Source organism: Phyllobates terribilis, unplaced genomic scaffold (assembly GCF_046119375.1).
Source record: "Phyllobates terribilis strain yellow unplaced genomic scaffold, ASM4611937v1 Scaffold_1__5_contigs__length_1240528914, whole genome shotgun sequence".
In the NCBI taxonomy this organism is placed as follows: domain Eukaryota; kingdom Metazoa; phylum Chordata; class Amphibia; order Anura; family Dendrobatidae; genus Phyllobates; species Phyllobates terribilis.
Window position 1 is genome coordinate 1,239,060,873 of NW_027362761.1, and position 19,066 is coordinate 1,239,079,938.

A 19,066-nucleotide genomic window follows, 5' to 3' on the forward strand; every position below is an offset into this window, starting at 1 on the left:
TATTCAAGAAATATGCTTAAAAAGCACCGTGAAAAATACCGCAAAAATATTTGTTGCTTTTTTTTTGCAGATTTATATTGCTTTCCCATTGCTTTCTATGAGTGAAAAAGCTCTGCAAAACACTGAAAGAATTGAAAAGCTGCAGATATAAAAAATGCCGCACTTCTCAAATTCAGTCAGGAATAAAAAAAAAAACAAGTGTGTGCATGAGGTTTGTGAAATCTCAGAGCTTCGCTGGAAAAAGAAGCTTTTAATTTGCATAAAAAACGCCTTAAAATAAAATAACAGAAGAAATATCAAAACTTTACTAAAGAATAAAAATGTACAAAAAATATCCAGATATCAGTTATACAGAACATTACTGGGCACGGCAATACCTAGACTCCAAATAATTACCCCCCACCTTATAAGATAGACACAGAAAACCATAGACGTATGTAGAGCGAAGACTGACATCATTGGCCCAATACAGGAGAACAAGCTCCCTATTATATACACATGGCTTACTGGCGGTGCTCATCTGGCGTTGGGTATAGAAGTAACGTCAGCATCAGGCGCTGGCACGCGCGGAGACAGGCAGACGGCATATAGACAGAATGCATCACAGCTGAGCTGTCTGTTACCCAGGAGAGACTGGGCAGGCAGACTGGGCAGCAGGCGGAGTGAGCAGCAGGCGGAGTGAGCAACAGGCGGAGTGAGCAGCAGGCGGAGTGAGCAGCAGGCGGAGTGAGCAGCTGGCGGAGTGAGCAGCTGGCGGAGTGAGCAGCAGGCGGAGTGAGCAGCAGGCGGAGTGAGCAGCAGGCGGAGTGAACAGCAGGCAGAGTGAACTGCAGACAGAGTGAGCAGCAGGCAGGGGCTATTAGGGGCAGGCAGGGATCCCTGCTGAACATTGTCTGTTGCAGAGGGCCTGTGTCTGTCGCAGAGAGCCTGTGTCTGTCGCAGAGAGCCTGTGTCGGTGCGGAGGGCCTGTGTCGGTCGCGGAGGGCGTGTGTCGGTCGCGGAGGGCGTGTGTCGGTCGCGGAGGGCGTGTGTCGGTCGCGGAGGGCCTGTGTCGGTCGCGGAGGGCCTGTGTCTGTCGCGGAGGGCCTGTGTCTGTCGCGGAGGGCCTGTGTCTGTCGCGGAGGGCCTGTGTCTGTCGCGGAGGGCCTGTGTCTGTCGCGGAGGGCCTGTGTCTGTCGCGGAGGGCCTGTGTCTGTCGCGGAGGGCCTGTGCCTGTCGCGGAGGGCCTGTGCCTGTCGCGGAGGGCCTGTGTCTGTCGCGGAGGGCCTGTGTCTGTCGCGGAGGGCCTGTGTCTGTCGCAGAGGGCCTGTGTCTGTCGCAGAGGGCCTGTGTCTGTCGCAGAGGGCCTGTGTCTGTCGCAGAGGGCCTGTGTCTGTCGCGGAGGGCCTGTGTCTGTCGCGGAGGGCCTGTGTCTGTCGCGGAGGGCCTGTGTCTGTCGCGGAGGGCCTGTGTCTGTCGCGGAGGGCCTGTGTCTGTCGCGGAGGGCCTGTGTCTGTCGCGGAGGGCCTGTGTCTGTCGCGGAGGGCCTGTGTCTGTCGCGGAGGGCCTGTGTCTGTCGCGGAGGGCCTGTGTCTGTCGCGGAGGGCCTGTGTCAGTCGCGGAGGGCCTGTGTCTGTCGCAGAGGGCCTGTGATGGCTGCAGAGGGATTGTGTCAGTCAGTACAGAGGGGGAATTGCCTCTGTGACTGTCCCGGATATAGGAGACCGATTGCCCATATAAAAGAGACTGCTCTGACACAGTGTCCTCTTTAGAGGAGACAGGTGCCAAGAAAGAAGGGCAACTGCATACTGTCTACAGTAACTGCAAGAGCCAAAGTCCGAAAAAGCTCAAGCCCTCTCAACTGGCGTCAGCCCTCAGCAACTGGCGTGAGCCCTTAGCAACTGGCACGGGCCCTGTGAAAAAGACACAGGCCCTGTGCAACAGACAATGTTCTGCAAGGATCCCTGCCCCTAAATACCACCTGCCTACCACTCCCTCTGCCTGCCCAGTCTCTCCTGGGTAACAGACAGGTAGACGGCATATACACAGAATGAAACCCAGGAAATGGGCAGATAAGTAAAGCATAGATAAGTGCACTGAGCTGGGGTCCTACATAGCTAAAACACTCTGATATAACAGGAGAATCGCCCGGTCGTCTGTCTCTGTATACGACTGCATTCACCTCACTGTTCAGCATCTAGAGATATACAGTGCACAATGATGGCCAGAGTCCACCATCACCCACTTACAAATAGAAAACCAGTCAGATCGATAGATAGTGCACCCCTCAACACTGAAAAAGCATCGCCAGGAAGGAAAAGTGGTGGAATGATGGAAACCACAGGATGGAGACAAGTTACTGATCTGCACATAATGGAAAAATGGAAACTACGTTTTTGCAAAATCTGGATTTCTTCAGTCAAGAGTCTGAGCCTCATGCAGAAATCCCAGCACCTCCGACCTCGGCTGTTGTGACCGAGGTTATTAATGGTTGTCTGAGGAAGGTTCAGCTGGTGATTGTACAAATCATGAGGAACCGCTGCCGGCAGCTCGTGTGTGATCACCGACCAATGACGTCTCCGATGTGCTGGATGGAGACAAGCCCAGAGACGCTGCAGCTCCTGTGTAATCACCGACCAATGACGTCCCCGATGTGCTCGATGGAGACAAGTCCGGAGACGCTGCAGCTCCTATGTGATCACTGACCAATGACGTCCCCGATGTGCTCGATGGAGACAAGTCCAGAGACGCTGCAGCTCCTATGTGATCACTGACCAATGACGTCCCTGATGTGCTCGATGGAGACAAGCCCAGAGATGATGTCGGCAGCTCCTATGTGATCACCGACCAATGACATCCCGGATGTGCTGGATGGAAACAAGCCCAGAGATGATGTCGGCAGCTCCTGTGTAATCACCGATCAATGACGTCCCCGATGTGCTCGATGGAGACAAGTCCAGAGATGCTGCAGCTCCTATGTGATCACCGATCAATGACGTCCCTGATGTGCTCGATGGAGACAAGTCCAGAGACGCTGCCAGCAGCTCCTGTGTAATCACCGATCAATGACGTCCCCGATGTGCTCGATGGAGACAAGTCTGGAGACGCTGCCGGCAGCTCCTGTGTAATCACCGACCAATGACGTCCCCGATGTGCTCGATGGAGACAAGTCTGGAGACGCTGCCAGCAGCTCCTGTGTAATCACCGATCAATGACGTCCCTGATGTGCTCGATGGAGACAAGTCCAGAGACGCTGCCGGCAGCTCCTATGTGATCACCGACCAATGACGTCCCCGATGTGCTCGATGGAGACAAGTCTGGAGACGCTGCCTGCAGCTCCTGTGTAATCACCGATCAATGACGTCCCCGATGTGCTCGATGGAGACAAGTCCAGAGACGCTGCCGGCAGCTCCTGTGTAATCACCGACCAATGGCGTCCCCGATGTGCTCGATGGAGACAAGTCTGGAGACGCTGCCAGCAGCTCCTGTGTAATCACCGATCAATGGCGTCCCTGATGTGCTCGATGGAGACAAGTCCAGAGACGCTGCCGGCAGCTCCTATGTGATCACCGACCAATGACGTCCCCGATGTGCTCGATGGAGACAAGTCTGGAGACGCTGCAGCTCCTATGTGATCACTGACCAATGACGTCCCCAATGTGCTTGATGGAGACAAGTCCAGAGACGCTGCAGCTCCTGTGTAATAAACGACCAATGACGTCCCCGATGTGCTCGATGGAGACAAGTCCAGAGACACTGCACCTCCTATGTGATCACTGACCAATGACGTCCCCGATATGCTCGATGGACACAAGTCCAGAGACGCTGCAGCTCCTGTGTGATCACCGACCAATGACGTCCCCAATGTGCTCGATGGAGACAAGTCTGGAGACGCTGCAGCCACGAGAGCAGGTTTAGGCCACGCAGGCAGGTCACAGTAGTGCGAGAAACATGAGGCCTGGTGAAGTTGAAGAAATGTCTCAGACGACCATTAATAACTTCAGTGACAGCAGCCGAGGATTTCTGCGCGTGGCTCAGTCTCCAGACTGGAGAATCCAGAGGTTTCGGTAATTTTGTGTCCATTCTCACCAGTTGCAGATCAGTGACGTCTCTGTCCGGTGATTTCCATCATCCACCACTTTTCCTTTTTGGTGCTGTAATTTCAATGTTGAGGAGTGTAGATGTTTCTTATTTCATGTTGGGGTCTCATCCTCTGCACTTTGGGTTTCTTCGTTCTTTCTTTCGCCTTCATTGATGTCGACAGATTCGTCCTTCACTGGGGTCAGTGCATACGAGTCTTTGTGAGGGTCCGCAGCTCCTGGAAGGTCTGCTGCTCTGCCTGTAATAAGACATGAGCCGGTTATCACATTCGGAGTGGCAGCCGAGCTTCTCATAAATTATGTCATACTTCTTACACCATTTTCAGTTGACAGTCCGCCAGTATTCACCACCGATAAACTCAATTCACCTCCAGTAGCCAAATACCCGGCCCTGATGTCACTGTACACACATGTACATTTATATCCTTGTATGATGGATCCATCAGTAGGATAAAATGGAGGTAAAAATCCTGACAAAATACAAAAGCTGGGGGCCTAAACATTAATATACTTAAGCGTATTCTCAGCAACGGATGACGTGTATTAGACCCCAGCCCTTCACTTTGGCAGCAGATGAGACATTACATATCTATTCATCATGTGTGATCCTCCCACTGTACTCACACTTCACCCACAGGATCCTCAGGGGCAGGACCACAGCAAGTAGGATGACGAAGCCGATCACCAGCGGCATGAACATCCGCAGTATCTGCTGCTTCCTCAAGCCACACAGATCAGAGGCTGCAAGAAGCACAAAGTACAATCAGAGACTCCACCGCCGGGGCCGTAATGTGGACACAACGTACAATCAGAGACTCCACCACCGGGGCCATAATGTGGACACAACGTACAATCAGAGACTCCACCGCCGGGGCCGTAATGTGGACACAACGTACAATCAGAGACTCCACCGCCGGGGCCGTAATGTGGACACAACGTACAATCAGAGACTCCACCACCGGTAATGTAATGTGGACACAAAGTATAATCAGATCTTCCACCAACATGGACTCAACGTACAATCAGAGACTCCACCACCGGGGCCGTAATGTGGACACAACGTACAATCAGAGACTCCACCACCGGGGCCGTAATGTGGACACAACGTACAATCAGAGACTCCACCACCGGGGCCGTAATGTGGACACAACGTACAATCAGAGACTCCACCACCGGGGCCATAATGTGGACACAACGTACAATCAGAGACTCCACCGCCGGGGCCGTAATGTGGACACGACGTACAATCAGAGACTCCATCGCCGGGTCGGTAATGTGGACACAACGTACAATCAGAGACTCCACCACCGGGGCCGTAATGTGGACACAACGTACAATCAGAGACTCCACCGCCGGGGCCGTAATGTGGACACAACGTACAATCAGAGACTCCACCGCCGGGGCCGTAATGTGGACACGACGTACAATCAGAGACTCCACCACCGGGCATGTAACATAAACACAATGTAAAGCAGATCTTCCACCAACATGGACTCAACGTACAATCAGAGACTCCACCGCCGGGGATGTGACATAAACACAATGTAAACAGATCTTCCACCAACATGGACTCAACGTACAATCAGAGACTCCACCACTCTGAATGTAATGTGGACTCAATGTACAATCAGAGACTCCACCGCTGGGGCCATAATGTGGACACAACGTACAATCAGAGACTCCACCACCGGGGCCGTAATGTGGACACAACGTACAATCAGAGACTCCACCACCGGGGCCATAATGTGGACACAACGTGCAATCAGAGACTCCACCACCGGGGCCATAATGTGGACACAACGTACAATCAGAGACTCCACCACCGGGGCCATAATGTGGACACAACGTACAATCAGAGACTCCACCGCCAGGGCCGTAATGTGGACACAACGTACAATCAGAGACTCCACCACCGGTAATGTAATGTGGACCCAACGTATAATCAGAGACTCCACCACCGGTAATGTAATGTGGACACAACGTACAATCAGAGACTCCACCACCAGGGCCGTAATGTGGACACAACGTACAATCAGAAACTCCACCACCGGTAATGTAATGTGGACACAAAGTACAATCAGATCTTCCACCACCGTGAATGTAATGTGGACATGACAAACAATGAGAGACTCCATCACCAGGGAAGTAATGTGGACACAAAGTCAAATCATATCTTCCACCACCGGTAATGTAATGTGGACACAACGTACAATCAGATCCTCCACCACCGGTAATGTAATGTGGACACAACGTACAATCAGATCCTCCACCACCGTGAATGTAATGTGGGCATGACAAACAATGAGAGACTCCATCACCAGGGATGTACTGTGGACACAACGTATAATCAGACCCTGGTGTCCGCCCAGTGTTCAGAGAGCTCACCTTCTAAATACAGGCGCATGTACTGTATATAAATTGCAGGTACCAGGAACAAGTCAGCCACAAATAGTGTGTCCTCCATAATCCTGATAATCAACGGGTGCAGGGGAAGATCTGTGATATACAGAGAAAGGGATTATAAAAGAGGAGACTCCAAGAGTGTAATGCAGAGGTGCAATCTTGTACAATGGTTACAGTAGTGTCTCCATTCTCCGCAGACTGGGAGCCTCGACCCCTCATCTACTTCCCACGAATGGAGCCTGATATTGTCCTGAACCTCTGCAGTGACAGTGAGTACAGGAGTCACTGTCATAGATTTAATTAAAAATTTATAAAGCCATCTCATAAGTATCAGTGAATACTGAAGCAAGGCTAGCACTCTATTAACCTCTATATGACCCATATGAAGAGGGGACTTCCTTGATGAGAACAGGTAATTAAAGTGGATCATCTGATGATTGCAGACCAGGCATAGCCGACAGAGGAATTTGGAGAGACGACAGGTTTATCTCCCTTAGCACTCCCTGTGACCAGAAAGGCAAGCAGACTGCTTTTGTTCAGGCACCAGTATGAATATGGGTGTTTTATGAACGCCATAGATATGACAGATATGAGACATATTTTTGGTGTGTGACGAAGTGACAAACGTAACACATTGTCTTACATCACTGGGCAGTTGCAGAAGCACCTCCAAACTAATATAAGGCAGATGGATGACAATATCCATGCCATGTTTCCTCTCTATAGAAAGATAACATTGTGAAAGGAAATATGGAATTAATATCTCCTGCCTGGGACCTCCAGGGGCAAAGATATTCTGAAAGTTGTGGATCCCATAATTTTCTAAAGACCAGCCCTGTTATGAGTCATCGGAGGGGAGGTGTGTGGCTGTGGCTTGTGCCAATAAAAGCTAATACCGAACTACAATCATTGTCAGTCCTGCAAGACACAGTGCTTTGTGGTTCTGTACCTTTTCCCCAAAAAGGAGGCCCTCCCTCCACAACAGTCTGTATCATTTCTGTGACAAAGGTTTAGTACATTTCTTCTGTTTATCCTTTTTATTTTATGTAGTTGTATATACTGTACTGTTTTGTCCATTTTGTATCATCTTTGTATATTTTTATAAACACTGCCTACTTTTCAGATTAAATCTATAAAATGTAATTGATCTGTTCCTCTTGCTATGTAAACCGCACCCTGAATTCATACGCTGCCTGTAAAGGGCGTCCAATCAGCCTGTAAAATGATTGGTGGTGGCAGCGAGTATTTCCTTTTGTTATTGTGGAGCTGGAAGTGACCGGACTGGGGTAGATATCTATATTCCATACGTTGGAATCAGAGGTGTATATACCATACGCTCACTGTGAGTTCCCCGATAACCAGTCTAGTAATAGAAGTAGCTGCGGCCTCGTCCATCACTGGTCAGTCATTTGCGTAATTGTCCTGACGATTGAAGGCAGCAAAGCGTTGATCCCCCACAAATTGTTGGCAGCGGTGGGATCTGCGTGATCTCCCCATTTTCCCCTGATAAACTGGTGGCAGCGGTGGGATCTGCATGTTCTCCATTCTTCCCCTGATAAACTGGTGGCAGCGGTGAGATCTGCATGTTCTCCATTCTTCCCCTGATAAACTGGTGGCAGCAGTGGGATCTGCATGTTCTCCATTCTTCCCCTGATAAACTGATGGCAGCAGTGAGATCTGCATGTTCTCCATTCTTCCCCTGATAAACTGGTGGCAGCGGTGGGATCTGCATGTTCTCCATTCTTCCCCTGATAAACTGGTGGCAGCGGTGGGATCTGCATGTTCTCCATTCTTCCCCTGATAAACTGGTGGCAGCGGTGAGATCGGCATGATCTCCCTGTTGTCTCCCTGACGGTCACAGATGCTGATGGTGATCAGTTAAGGTCTATATAGGCATCTCTACTATAAGGATGAAGTATACAGGTCTATGCTGGGGATTATACAGTGATTTCATCCGTCAGCCACAGGCAGTATATGTCATGCATAACGGGAACAATCTATACAGAACAAGCCGGATAAACTCACCGCAAAGCATCAATGACCATAAAACTCGAACCATGAGAACAACAATGATGACGATGATCCCCCCTATCACAATCGTCTCATCGCTGAAATGATAGAACACTGCAAAACACAAGAGGGCTACATAAAGATCTCGATGCGACCGCCCCAAAGCCAATATCACCCCAGTTCTGTCTGCTATCTACATAATAGGAGGAAAAGGTGGCTAAAGTTCATCCCATTTTAGCTAAGCCACTCATACCCACCTTAGATCTTAGACCCCTCTACAGATAAGCCCCACCCAATCTTAGAAATGTCCCACCTACTCTTAGGAAGACGCCACACCCATTTAAATAGCCACATCCCTCTATCCAAGCTCTACCCTTTTGAGAAACTTTTTTACTGTAAAGATAAGCCCTTTCCCTTTTTGGATAAACCACATCCTTTATTTTAAAGACAATCCTGACCACTCATTAGATAAGACCCTTCGCTTTTCAAATAATCCATAATATATTAAATAATTTTTTAGATAGGCCCCATCCCTATTTAGATAAGCCTCATCCCTCTTTACATAACCCTCATCCCTCTTTACATAACCCTCCTCCCTCTTTACATAACCCTCATCCCTCTTTACATAATCCTCATCCCTCTTTACATAACCCTCATCCCTCTTTACATAATCCTCATCCCTCTTTACATAACCCTCATCCCTCTTTACATAATCCTCATCCCTCTTTACATAACCCTCATCCCTCTTTACATAATCCTCATCCCTCTTTACATAGCCCTCATCCCTCTTTACATAACCCTCATCCCTCTTTACATAACCCTCATCCCTCTTTACATAACCCTCCTCCCTCTTTACATAACCCTCATCCCTCTTTACATAACCCTCATCCCTCTTTACATAACCCTCCTCCCTCTTTACATAAGCCTCATCCCTCTTTACATAACCCTCATCCCTCTTTACATAATCCTCATCCCTCTTTACATAAGCCCCACCCTCTTTACATAAGCCTCCTCCCTCTTTACATAAGCCCCACCCTCTTTACATAATCCTCATCCCTCTTTACATAAACCTCATCCCTCTTTACATAACCCTCATCCCTCTTTACATAACCCTCCTCCCTCTTTACATAAGCCTCATCCCTCTTTACATAACCCTCATCCCTCTTTACATAATCCTCATCCCTCTTTACATAAGCCTCATCCCTCTTTACATAAGCCTCATCCCTCTTTACATAACCCTCATCCCTCTTTACATAACCCTCCTCCCTCTTTACATAACCCTCATCCCTCTTTACATAAGCCTCATCCCTCTTTACATAACCCTCATCCCTCTTTACATAACCCTCCTCCCTCTTTACATAACCCTCATCCCTCTTTACATAATCCTCATCCCTCTTTACATAACCCTCATCCCTCTTTACATAACCCTCATCCCTCTTTACATAATCCTCATCCCTCTTTACATAAGCCTCATCCCTCTTTACATAATCCTCATCCCTCTTTACATAACCCTCATCCCTCTTTACATAATCCTCATCCCTCTTTACATAAGCCTCATCCCTCTTTACATAAGCCTCATCCCTCTTTACATAACCCTCATCCCTCTTTACATAACCCTCATCCCTCTTTACATAACCCTCATCCCTCTTTACATAATCCTCATCCCTCTTTACATAACCCTCATCCCTCTTTACATAACCCTCATCCCTCTTTACATAACCCTCATCCCTCTTTACATAATCCTCATCCCTCTTTACATAAGCCCCACCCTCTTTACATAATCCTCATCCCTCTTTACATAATCCTCATCCCTCTTTACATAACCCTCCTCCCTCTTTACATAAGCCTCATCCCTCTTTACATAACCCTCATCCCTCTTTACATAAGCCCCACCCTCTTTACATAAGCCTCCTCCCTCTTTACATAAGCCCCACCCTCTTTACATAATCCTCATCCCTCTTTACATAATCCTCATCCCTCTTTACATAACCCTCCTCCCTCTTTACATAAGCCTCATCCCTCTTTACATAACCCTCATCCCTCTTTACATAACCCTCATCCCTCTTTACATAAGCCTCATCCCTCTTTACATAAGCCTCATCCCTCTTTACATAACCCTCATCCCTCTTTACATAACCCTCCTCCCTCTTTACATAACCCTCATCCCTCTTTACATAATCCTCATCCCTCTTTACATAAGCCTCATCCCTCTTTACATAACCCTCCTCCCTCTTTACATAACCCTCCTCCCTCTTTACATAACCCTCATCCCTCTTTACATAATCCTCATCCCTCTTTACATAAGCCTCATCCCTCTTTACATAACCCTCCTCCCTCTTTACATAACCCTCATCCCTCTTTACATAATCCTCATCCCTCTTTACATAACCCTCATCCCTCTTTACATAATCCTCATCCCTCTTTACATAACCCTCATCCCTCTTTACATAATCCTAATCCCTCTTTACATAATCCTCATCCCTCTTTACATAACCCTCATCCCTCTTTACATAACCCTCCTCCCTCTTTACATAACCCTCATCCCTCTTTACATAACCCTCATCCCTCTTTACATAATCCTCATCCCTCTTTACATAACCCTCATCCCTCTTTACATAACCCTCCTCCCTCTTTACATAACCCTCCTCCCTCTTTACATAATCCTCATCCCTCTTTACATAACCCTCCTCCCTCTTTACATAACCCTCATCCCTCTTTACATAACCCTCATCCCTCTTTACATAACCCTCATCCCTCTTTACATAATCCTCATCCCTCTTTACATAAGCCTCATCCCTCTTTACATAACCCTCCTCCCTCTTTACATAACCCTCCTCCCTCTTTACATAATCCTCATCCCTCTTTACATAACCCTCATCCCTCTTTACATAATCCTCATCCCTCTTTACATAACCCTCCTCCCTCTTTACATAATCCTCATCCCTCTTTACATAACCCTCCTCCCTCTTTACATAACCCTCATCCCTCTTTACATAACCCTCATCCCTCTTTACATAAGCCTCATCCCTCTTTACATAACCCTCCTCCCTCTTTACATAATCCTCATCCCTCTTTACATAACCCTCCTCCCTCTTTACATAACCCTCATCCCTCTTTACATAAGCCTCATCCCTCTTTACATAACCCTCCTCCCTCTTTACATAATCCTCATCCCTCTTTACATAACCCTCCTCCCTCTTTACATAATCCTCATCCCTCTTTACATAACCCTCCTCCCTCTTTACATAACCCTCCTCCCTCTTTACATAATCCTCATCCCTCTTTACATAACCCTCCTCCCTCTTTACATAATCCTCATCCCTCTTTACATAACCCTCATCCCTCTTTACATAACCCTCATCCCTCTTTACATAATCCTCATCCCTCTTTACATAACCCTCATCCCTCTTTACATAATCCTCATCCCTCTTTACATAACCCTCCTCCATCTTTACATAACCCTCCTCCCTCTTTACATAATCCTCATCCCTCTTTACATAATCCTCATCCCTCTTTACATAAGCCTCATCCCTCTTTACATAACCCTCCTCCCTCTTTACATAACCCTCATTCCTCTTTACATAATCCTCATCCCTCTTTACATAATCCTCATCCCTCTTTACATAAGCCTCATCCCTCTTTACATAACCCTCATCCCTCTTTACATAATCCTCATCCCTCTTTACATAATCCTCATCCCTCTTTACATAATCCTCATCCCTCTTTACATAAGCCTCCTCCCTCTTTACATAAGCCTCCTCCCTCTTTACATAACCCTCATCCCTCTTTACATAACCCTCCTCCCTCTTTACATAACCCTCCTCCCTCTTTACATAAGCCTCATCCCTCTTTACATAACCCTCATCCCTCTTTACATAAGCCTCATCCCTCTTTACATAACCCTCCTCCCTCTTTACATAATCCTCATCCCTCTTTACATAACCCTCATCCCTCTTTACATAATCCTCATCCCTCTTTACATAATCCTCATCCCTCTTTACATAATCCTCATCCCTCTTTACATAAGCCTCCTCCCTCTTTACATAACCCTCATCCCTCTTTACATAACCCTCCTCCCTCTTTACATAACCCTCCTCCCTCTTTACATAACCCTCCTCCCTCTTTACATAAGCCTCATCCCTCTTTACATAATCCTCCTCCCTCTTTACATAATCCTCATCCCTCTTTACATAACCCTCATCCCTCTTTACATAATCCTCATCCCTCTTTACATAATCCTCATCCCTCTTTACATAATCCTCATCCCTCTTTACATAACCCTCATCCCTCTTTACATAATCCTCATCCCTCTTTACATAACCCTCCTCCCTCTTTACATAACCCTCCTCCCTCTTTACATAAGCCTCATCCCTCTTTACATAACCCTCATCCCTCTTTACATAAGCCTCATCCCTCTTTACATAACCCTCCTCCCTCTTTACATAACCCTCATCCCTCTTTACATAAGCCTCATCCCTCTTTACATAACCCTCCTCCCTCTTTACATAATCCTCATCCCTCTTTACATAATCCTCATCCCTCTTTACATAACCCTCCTCCCTCTTTACATAACCCTCCTCCCTCTTTACATAACCCTCATCCCTCTTTACATAAGCCTCATCCCTCTTTACATAACCCTCCTCCCTCTTTACATAAGCCCCACCCTCTTTACATAATCCTCATCCCTCTTTACATAATCCTCATCCCTCTTTACATAACCCTCATCCCTCTTTACATAACCCTCCTCCCTCTTTACATAACCCTCCTCCCTCTTTACATAACCCTCATCCCTCTTTACATAAGCCTCATCCCTCTTTACATAACCCTCATCCCTCTTTACATAAGCCTCATCCCTCTTTACATAATCCTCCTCCCTCTTTACATAACCCTCCTCCCTCTTTACATAATCCTCATCCCTCTTTACATAACCCTCATCCCTCTTTACATAACCCTCATCCCTCTTTACATAAGCCTCATCCCTCTTTACATAACCCTCATCCCTCTTTACATAACCCTCATCCCTCTTTACATAACCCTCATCCCTCTTTACATAATCCTCATCCCTCTTTACATAACCCTCCTCCCTCTTTACATAAGCCTCATCCCTCTTTACATAAGCCTCATCCCTCTTTACATAATCCTCATCCCTCTTTACATAATCCTCATCCCTCTTTACATAACCCTCCTCCCTCTTTACATAACCCTCATCCCTCTTTACATAAGCCTCATCCCTCTTTACATAACCCTCATCCCTCTTTACATAATCCTCATCCCTCTTTACATAACCCTCATCCCTCTTTACATAAGCCTCATCCCTCTTTACATAATCCTCATCCCTCTTTACATAATCCTCATCCCTCTTTACATAACCCTCCTCCCTCTTTACATAACCCTCATCCCTCTTTACATAACCCTCATCCCTCTTTACATAACCCTCCTCCCTCTTTACATAACCCTCATCCCTCTTTACATAACCCTCATCCCTCTTTACATAACCCTCATCCCTCTTTACATAAGCCTCATCCCTCTTTACATAACCCTCCTCCCTCTTTACATAACCCTCATCCCTCTTTACATAACCCTCATTCCTCTTTACATAACCCTCATCCCTCTTTACATAACCCTCCTCCCTCTTTACATAACCCTCATCCCTCTTTACATAACCCTCATCCCTCTTTACATAATCCTCATCCCTCTTTACATAACCCTCATCCCTCTTTACATAAGCCTCATCCCTCTTTACATAAGCCTCATCCCTCTTTACATAAGCCTCATCCCTCTTTACATAAGCCTCATCCCTCTTTACATAAGCCTCATCCCTCTTTACATAAGCCTCATCCCTCTTTATATAAGCCTCATCCCTCTTTACATAATCCTCATCCCTCTTTACATAACCCTCATCCCTCTTTACATAAGCCTCATCCCTCTTTACATAAGCCTCATCCCTCTTTACATAAGCCTCATCCCTCTTTATATAAGCCTCCTCCCTCTTTACATAACCCTCATCCCTCTTTACATAACCCTCATCCCTCTTTACATAATCCTCCTCCCTCTTTACATAACCCTCCTCCCTCTTTACATAACCCTCATCCCTCTTTACATAATCCTCATCCCTCTTTACATAACCCTCATCCCTCTTTACATAAGCCTCATCCCTCTTTACATAAGCCTCATCCCTCTTTACATAACCCTCATCCCTCTTTATATAAGCCTCATCCCTCTTTACATAAGCCTTATCCCTCTTTACATAAGCCTCATCCCTCTTTACATAAGCCTCATCCCTCTTTACATAACCCTCATCCCTCTTTACATAACCCTCCTCCCTCTTTACATAACCCTCATCCCTCTTTACATAACCCTCATCCCTCTTTACATAACCCTCATCCCTCTTTACATAACCCTCATCCCTCTTTACATAAGCCTCATCCCTCTTTACATAAGCCTCATCCCTCTTTACATAAGCCTCATCCCTCTTTACATAACCCTCCTCCCTCTTTACATAACCCTCATCCCTCTTTACATAACCCTCCTCCCTCTTTACATAACCCTCCTCCCTCTTTACATAAGCCTCCTCCCTCTTTACATAAGCCTCATCCCTCTTTACATAAGCCTCATCCCTCTTTACATAATCCTCATCCCTCTTTACATAACCCTCCTCCCTCTTTACATAACCCTCATCCCTCTTTACATAACCCTCATCCCTCTTTACATAACCCTCCTCCCTCTTTACATAAGCCTCCTCCCTCTTTACATAAGCCTCCTCCCTCTTTACATAACCCTCATCCCTCTTTACATAACCCTCATCCCTCTTTACATAACCCTCCTCCCTCTTTACATAACCCTCATCCCTCTTTACATAACCCTCATCCCTCTTTACATAACCCTCCTCCCTCTTTACATAATCCTCATCCCTCTTTACATAACCCTCCTCCCTCTTTACATAAGCCTCATCCCTCTTTACATAACCCTCCTCCCTCTTTACATAACCCTCATCCCTCTTTACATAACCCTCCTCCCTCTTTACATAACCCTCCTCCCTCTTTACATAAGCCTCCTCCCTCTTTACATAACCCTCCTCCCTCTTTACATAACCCTCCTCCCTCTTTACATAAACCTCATCCCTCTTTACATAATCCTCATCCCTCTTTACATAATCCTCATCCCTCTTTACATAATCCTCATCCCTCTTTATGTGGCACCCCAGGGGTCTGGTTTTCCACAGTAATGTAATGTTATGTCTGAGAGCAGGTGGGAGGTCCTTTGGTCAGGGATCCTGTGCATGCCACACCTCCTGCCCAGTCTTGGGAGGGGAAGAACTTCCCCTGTATAAACCCGGGGCTGAGGCAGGGAGAGTCAGACAAGGAGAGTGGAGACAAGAAGCAGCATAGGAAACAGCAGAGTTCCAAGGAGTCAGGGGCTGGCAGCTGCAGCGCTCGCCCTGACTAAGAAGATTCTTTACCGGACCCGGAGTCCGAGGCTGTGGGGACTAACTTCTACCCAGCAGCAGAATCCGTCAGGCAGGGGATTTCAGGTCCTCTGGCCCAGAAGCCCGAAGGCACGGTCACACGCGTGGGACCAGCACCGCCATCGTGGAGCGGAAGCCATTAGAAGTCCCCGAGTCACCGGCCATACGGGTGAGCACCACACGGTACACTCAGGGACGTGGGCTACTTATATCAGCTTCTAGCAAGGTAGCCAGAAGAGTACAGTCAGTTTGTGAGGCCTACAACTACGCCTGGCCAGGGGAGATCCCATCTGCTCAAAGACTGACCAGGCCCCGTTTTCTAGCAAGTACTCCGGGAGGGTCTATCGTTGTTACCAGTAAAGACCCTGAACTACACCGTACCGTCTCTGAGTGGTTCCTGCTACCCCCATCATCCACGTCGGCTGCCCTGAGGCCATACCCCTCCCGTTGGGGGTTATACTATCACGCTGCACAATCCTACCACCGGCCTCAGCGGTCTGCCCTGCAGCAGCAGCTCCCTGGCTGCACTCAACGGGTGGCGTAGTCATCAACTATTTACTACTAATAGACTGCCGTCTAGTTTGACTCCCTGGGCACGGACCGGGTCACCGCCACGAGACTACAACCCTCTACTGATCCGGCTCCGGGTAGGCTCCCGCATGCGCAACGCAGCGCGACACAGGCCCAGGGGCGCGTCAACTTTGGCGTAGTCGGCAGGATCTCGTGCCCGCAACCACCGGGTACTGCGTGCCTGAAAAGCAAAGACTGTTCAAACTTACCAGTGGTGAAGATTCCCGCTATCCGTGGAGGTTTCCCGCCATCCGGCGCCATCTTCTACCTTCTTCCCGCCATCGGTGAAGTTTCCCGCCATCCGGCGCCATCTTCTGCCTTCTTCCCGCCATCCGTGGAGTTTTCCCGCCGTTGGACGCCATCTTGGGGACGCCGCGCGGGAAGAAGAGGGGCGTGGACTCTGAAAGCGCGCGAGAACTGAAGCCCCGCCTCACGTCCGGACGTTGCGTAAGGTCCTGGAAGGAGCCCAGCAGACGCCGACGTCACAGGAGCGCGACGGAAGGTCCTCAACCCTGACGATCCACTGCGGAGCCGCGGCCTACGGAAGAGGATCATCGCAAGGTAGGCCACGGTCCACTAGGGGGGAGGAAGATGTCGGATACGGAGGAGAGCTTCACTGCCCCAACCCCCGCCAGCGCTACCGCTGCTGCAGTTATGCCCTTCACCATGCCCTATATCCCGGGAGCAGCTTGGCTACCCCAGTATTCAGGGGAGTCACATACCCTGCATGACTTTAGAGAAAAGCTGGATAGCCTCTTCCAGGTGTACCCCCTCACAGAAGAGCAAAAAGTGAGCATCCTGGTGGCCCAACTAACCGGGGCAGCCAAAAGGGAAGTAAAATCCTGGCCACCTGGGAGGAAGACTGTCGCAGGGATACTAACCCGGCTGAAGGACACCTTTGATACCCGCACCTCAGCCGAGATTAAGCTTAGATTCTACGGGTGCAAGCAGCGAGCGCATGAGAGTATAAGGGACTATGCACTAAACCTACAAGAGGCCCTGAGGGCCATAAAGCAGACCGACCCTGATGGGGTGGGAAACGAGGACAGGCTGTTGACTGAACAATTTATAGAGGGTTTATATTGCAATGCCCACCGAACCCAGTTGCGGGCAATGGCCTTACAGGATCCCCATCTGGACTTTGCACAGTTCAAGGACAGAGCCATCCGGGTGCTCCGAGAACCGGCACCAGGTGGCGTTGTGACCCACAGACGCCCCACTACCACTTACTACCAGGAGGCGGCGCCCTTGTCAGCAGGGCCTGTGGGAGCTGATGCGCAGGCTTTGGACAATGACCCGGCTCCAGACCTACACCATTAGGTCCAAGAGCTAGCTAAGAGCGTTGCTGCGCTAACCCGAACTGTGCAGTCTTTACAGGTTTCCACCCCAGGGAAGATCCAGCTGGCATCCGGACCGGAGGACATCCCGTGGCGTCGACCAAGGAGGACCCCACCGGCCAGAGGAAGACCCAGTGACCGATACAGCGAGGACGGACGACCCATCTGCCGCCGCTGCAATCAACCCGGACATATGGAAAGGTACTGTTCTTTAAACGGGCACAACCTGGGGTAGAGGGCCAACCCCCAGGAAAAAGATCACCAGGCCCATCGAACTGGCGCGACAGATATGTGGGAGGACGTCCAGTCTTGCCTGTGGTACTGGATGGCATTCCCATGAGTGCCCTACTGGATACCGGGTCACAGGTCACCACCATCCCGTACGTGCTCTTCAAGCAGTACTGGAATGACTCGGATATTACCCACTACCCTGACGACGACTTGAGTATCATCGCCAGCAATGGCCAGCCCGTGCCACAGATCGGATTTAAGGAGGTGGCCCTCAAAATCGGTAGAGTCGAACTGGCCGCACAGGGACTGATCATTGTAGATATTGATAAACATGAGAGTCACCCAAAAATAACTCTAGGAACTAACGTAATTGAAAATTGTCTTGCAGAGGTGATTTTCCTTTTACAGCAGGTTGCCAAGAACGCCAGCTCCGGCGAGCAGCGGGTGCTCCAGAAAGAGATCCGGGCACTGATGCAACGGCAACAAGTGGAACTCTCCGGCGGTGAGATTGGTAGCGTAAGAATGTGTGACCCTTTTCCTATTGCCATGCCCCCAAAAAGTGAAATGATGATTTGGTGCCGGGCAGCTATTGGTCTGAGAGGAAGAGATTACCAGGCAATGGTAGAACCAGTTTACTCAGACAGTAGGCCCACCATTTTGACAGCACGGGGGGTGGTCAATGTACGCCATGGGAGGGTGCCCATTCGCATAATAAATATCGGGGAGAGGGAAGTGTACCTGCCCCGGTATGCCACACTAGCCAAATTATATACCACTAATCAAAATTCTATACAATCTGTGGAACCCTTGCCTCCATCTCACCCGGAGGAAGGTAACGGCTCTAAGAAAGACATGGAGGACTGGTGTCAGCAACTACATTTGGGTACTGATTCCACTCCCTCACATCAGAAACAAGGAGTCTATCGGGTGGTTCAAGAGTATGAGAGAGTGTTTAGTAAACACCCGTTAGA

General features: G+C 48.7%; 1 protein-coding gene across 3 annotated transcripts in view; it reads right to left on the bottom strand.

Moving 5' to 3' along the window:
* Positions 1 to 282: 282 nt before the first annotated feature.
* LOC141164978 (uncharacterized) overlaps positions 283 to 19,066 on the bottom strand; it is a 575,086-nt gene continuing 556,302 nt past the window's right edge. Inside the window, exons 6-9 of one of the 3 annotated variants that reach the window (XM_073650638.1) lie at positions 8,508 to 8,606; positions 6,465 to 6,575; positions 4,704 to 4,820; positions 283 to 4,318 (exon numbers count right to left, since the gene is read on the bottom strand). In XM_073650638.1, coding sequence (XP_073506739.1) covers positions 4,173 to 4,318; positions 4,704 to 4,820; positions 6,465 to 6,575; positions 8,508 to 8,606 — 473 coding nt within the window. In that variant the 3' untranslated portion in view covers positions 283 to 4,172. The remainder of the gene's footprint in view (positions 4,319 to 4,703; positions 4,821 to 6,464; positions 6,576 to 8,507; positions 8,607 to 19,066) is intronic. The other 2 variants (XM_073650641.1, XM_073650644.1) reach the window with 2 other exon arrangements.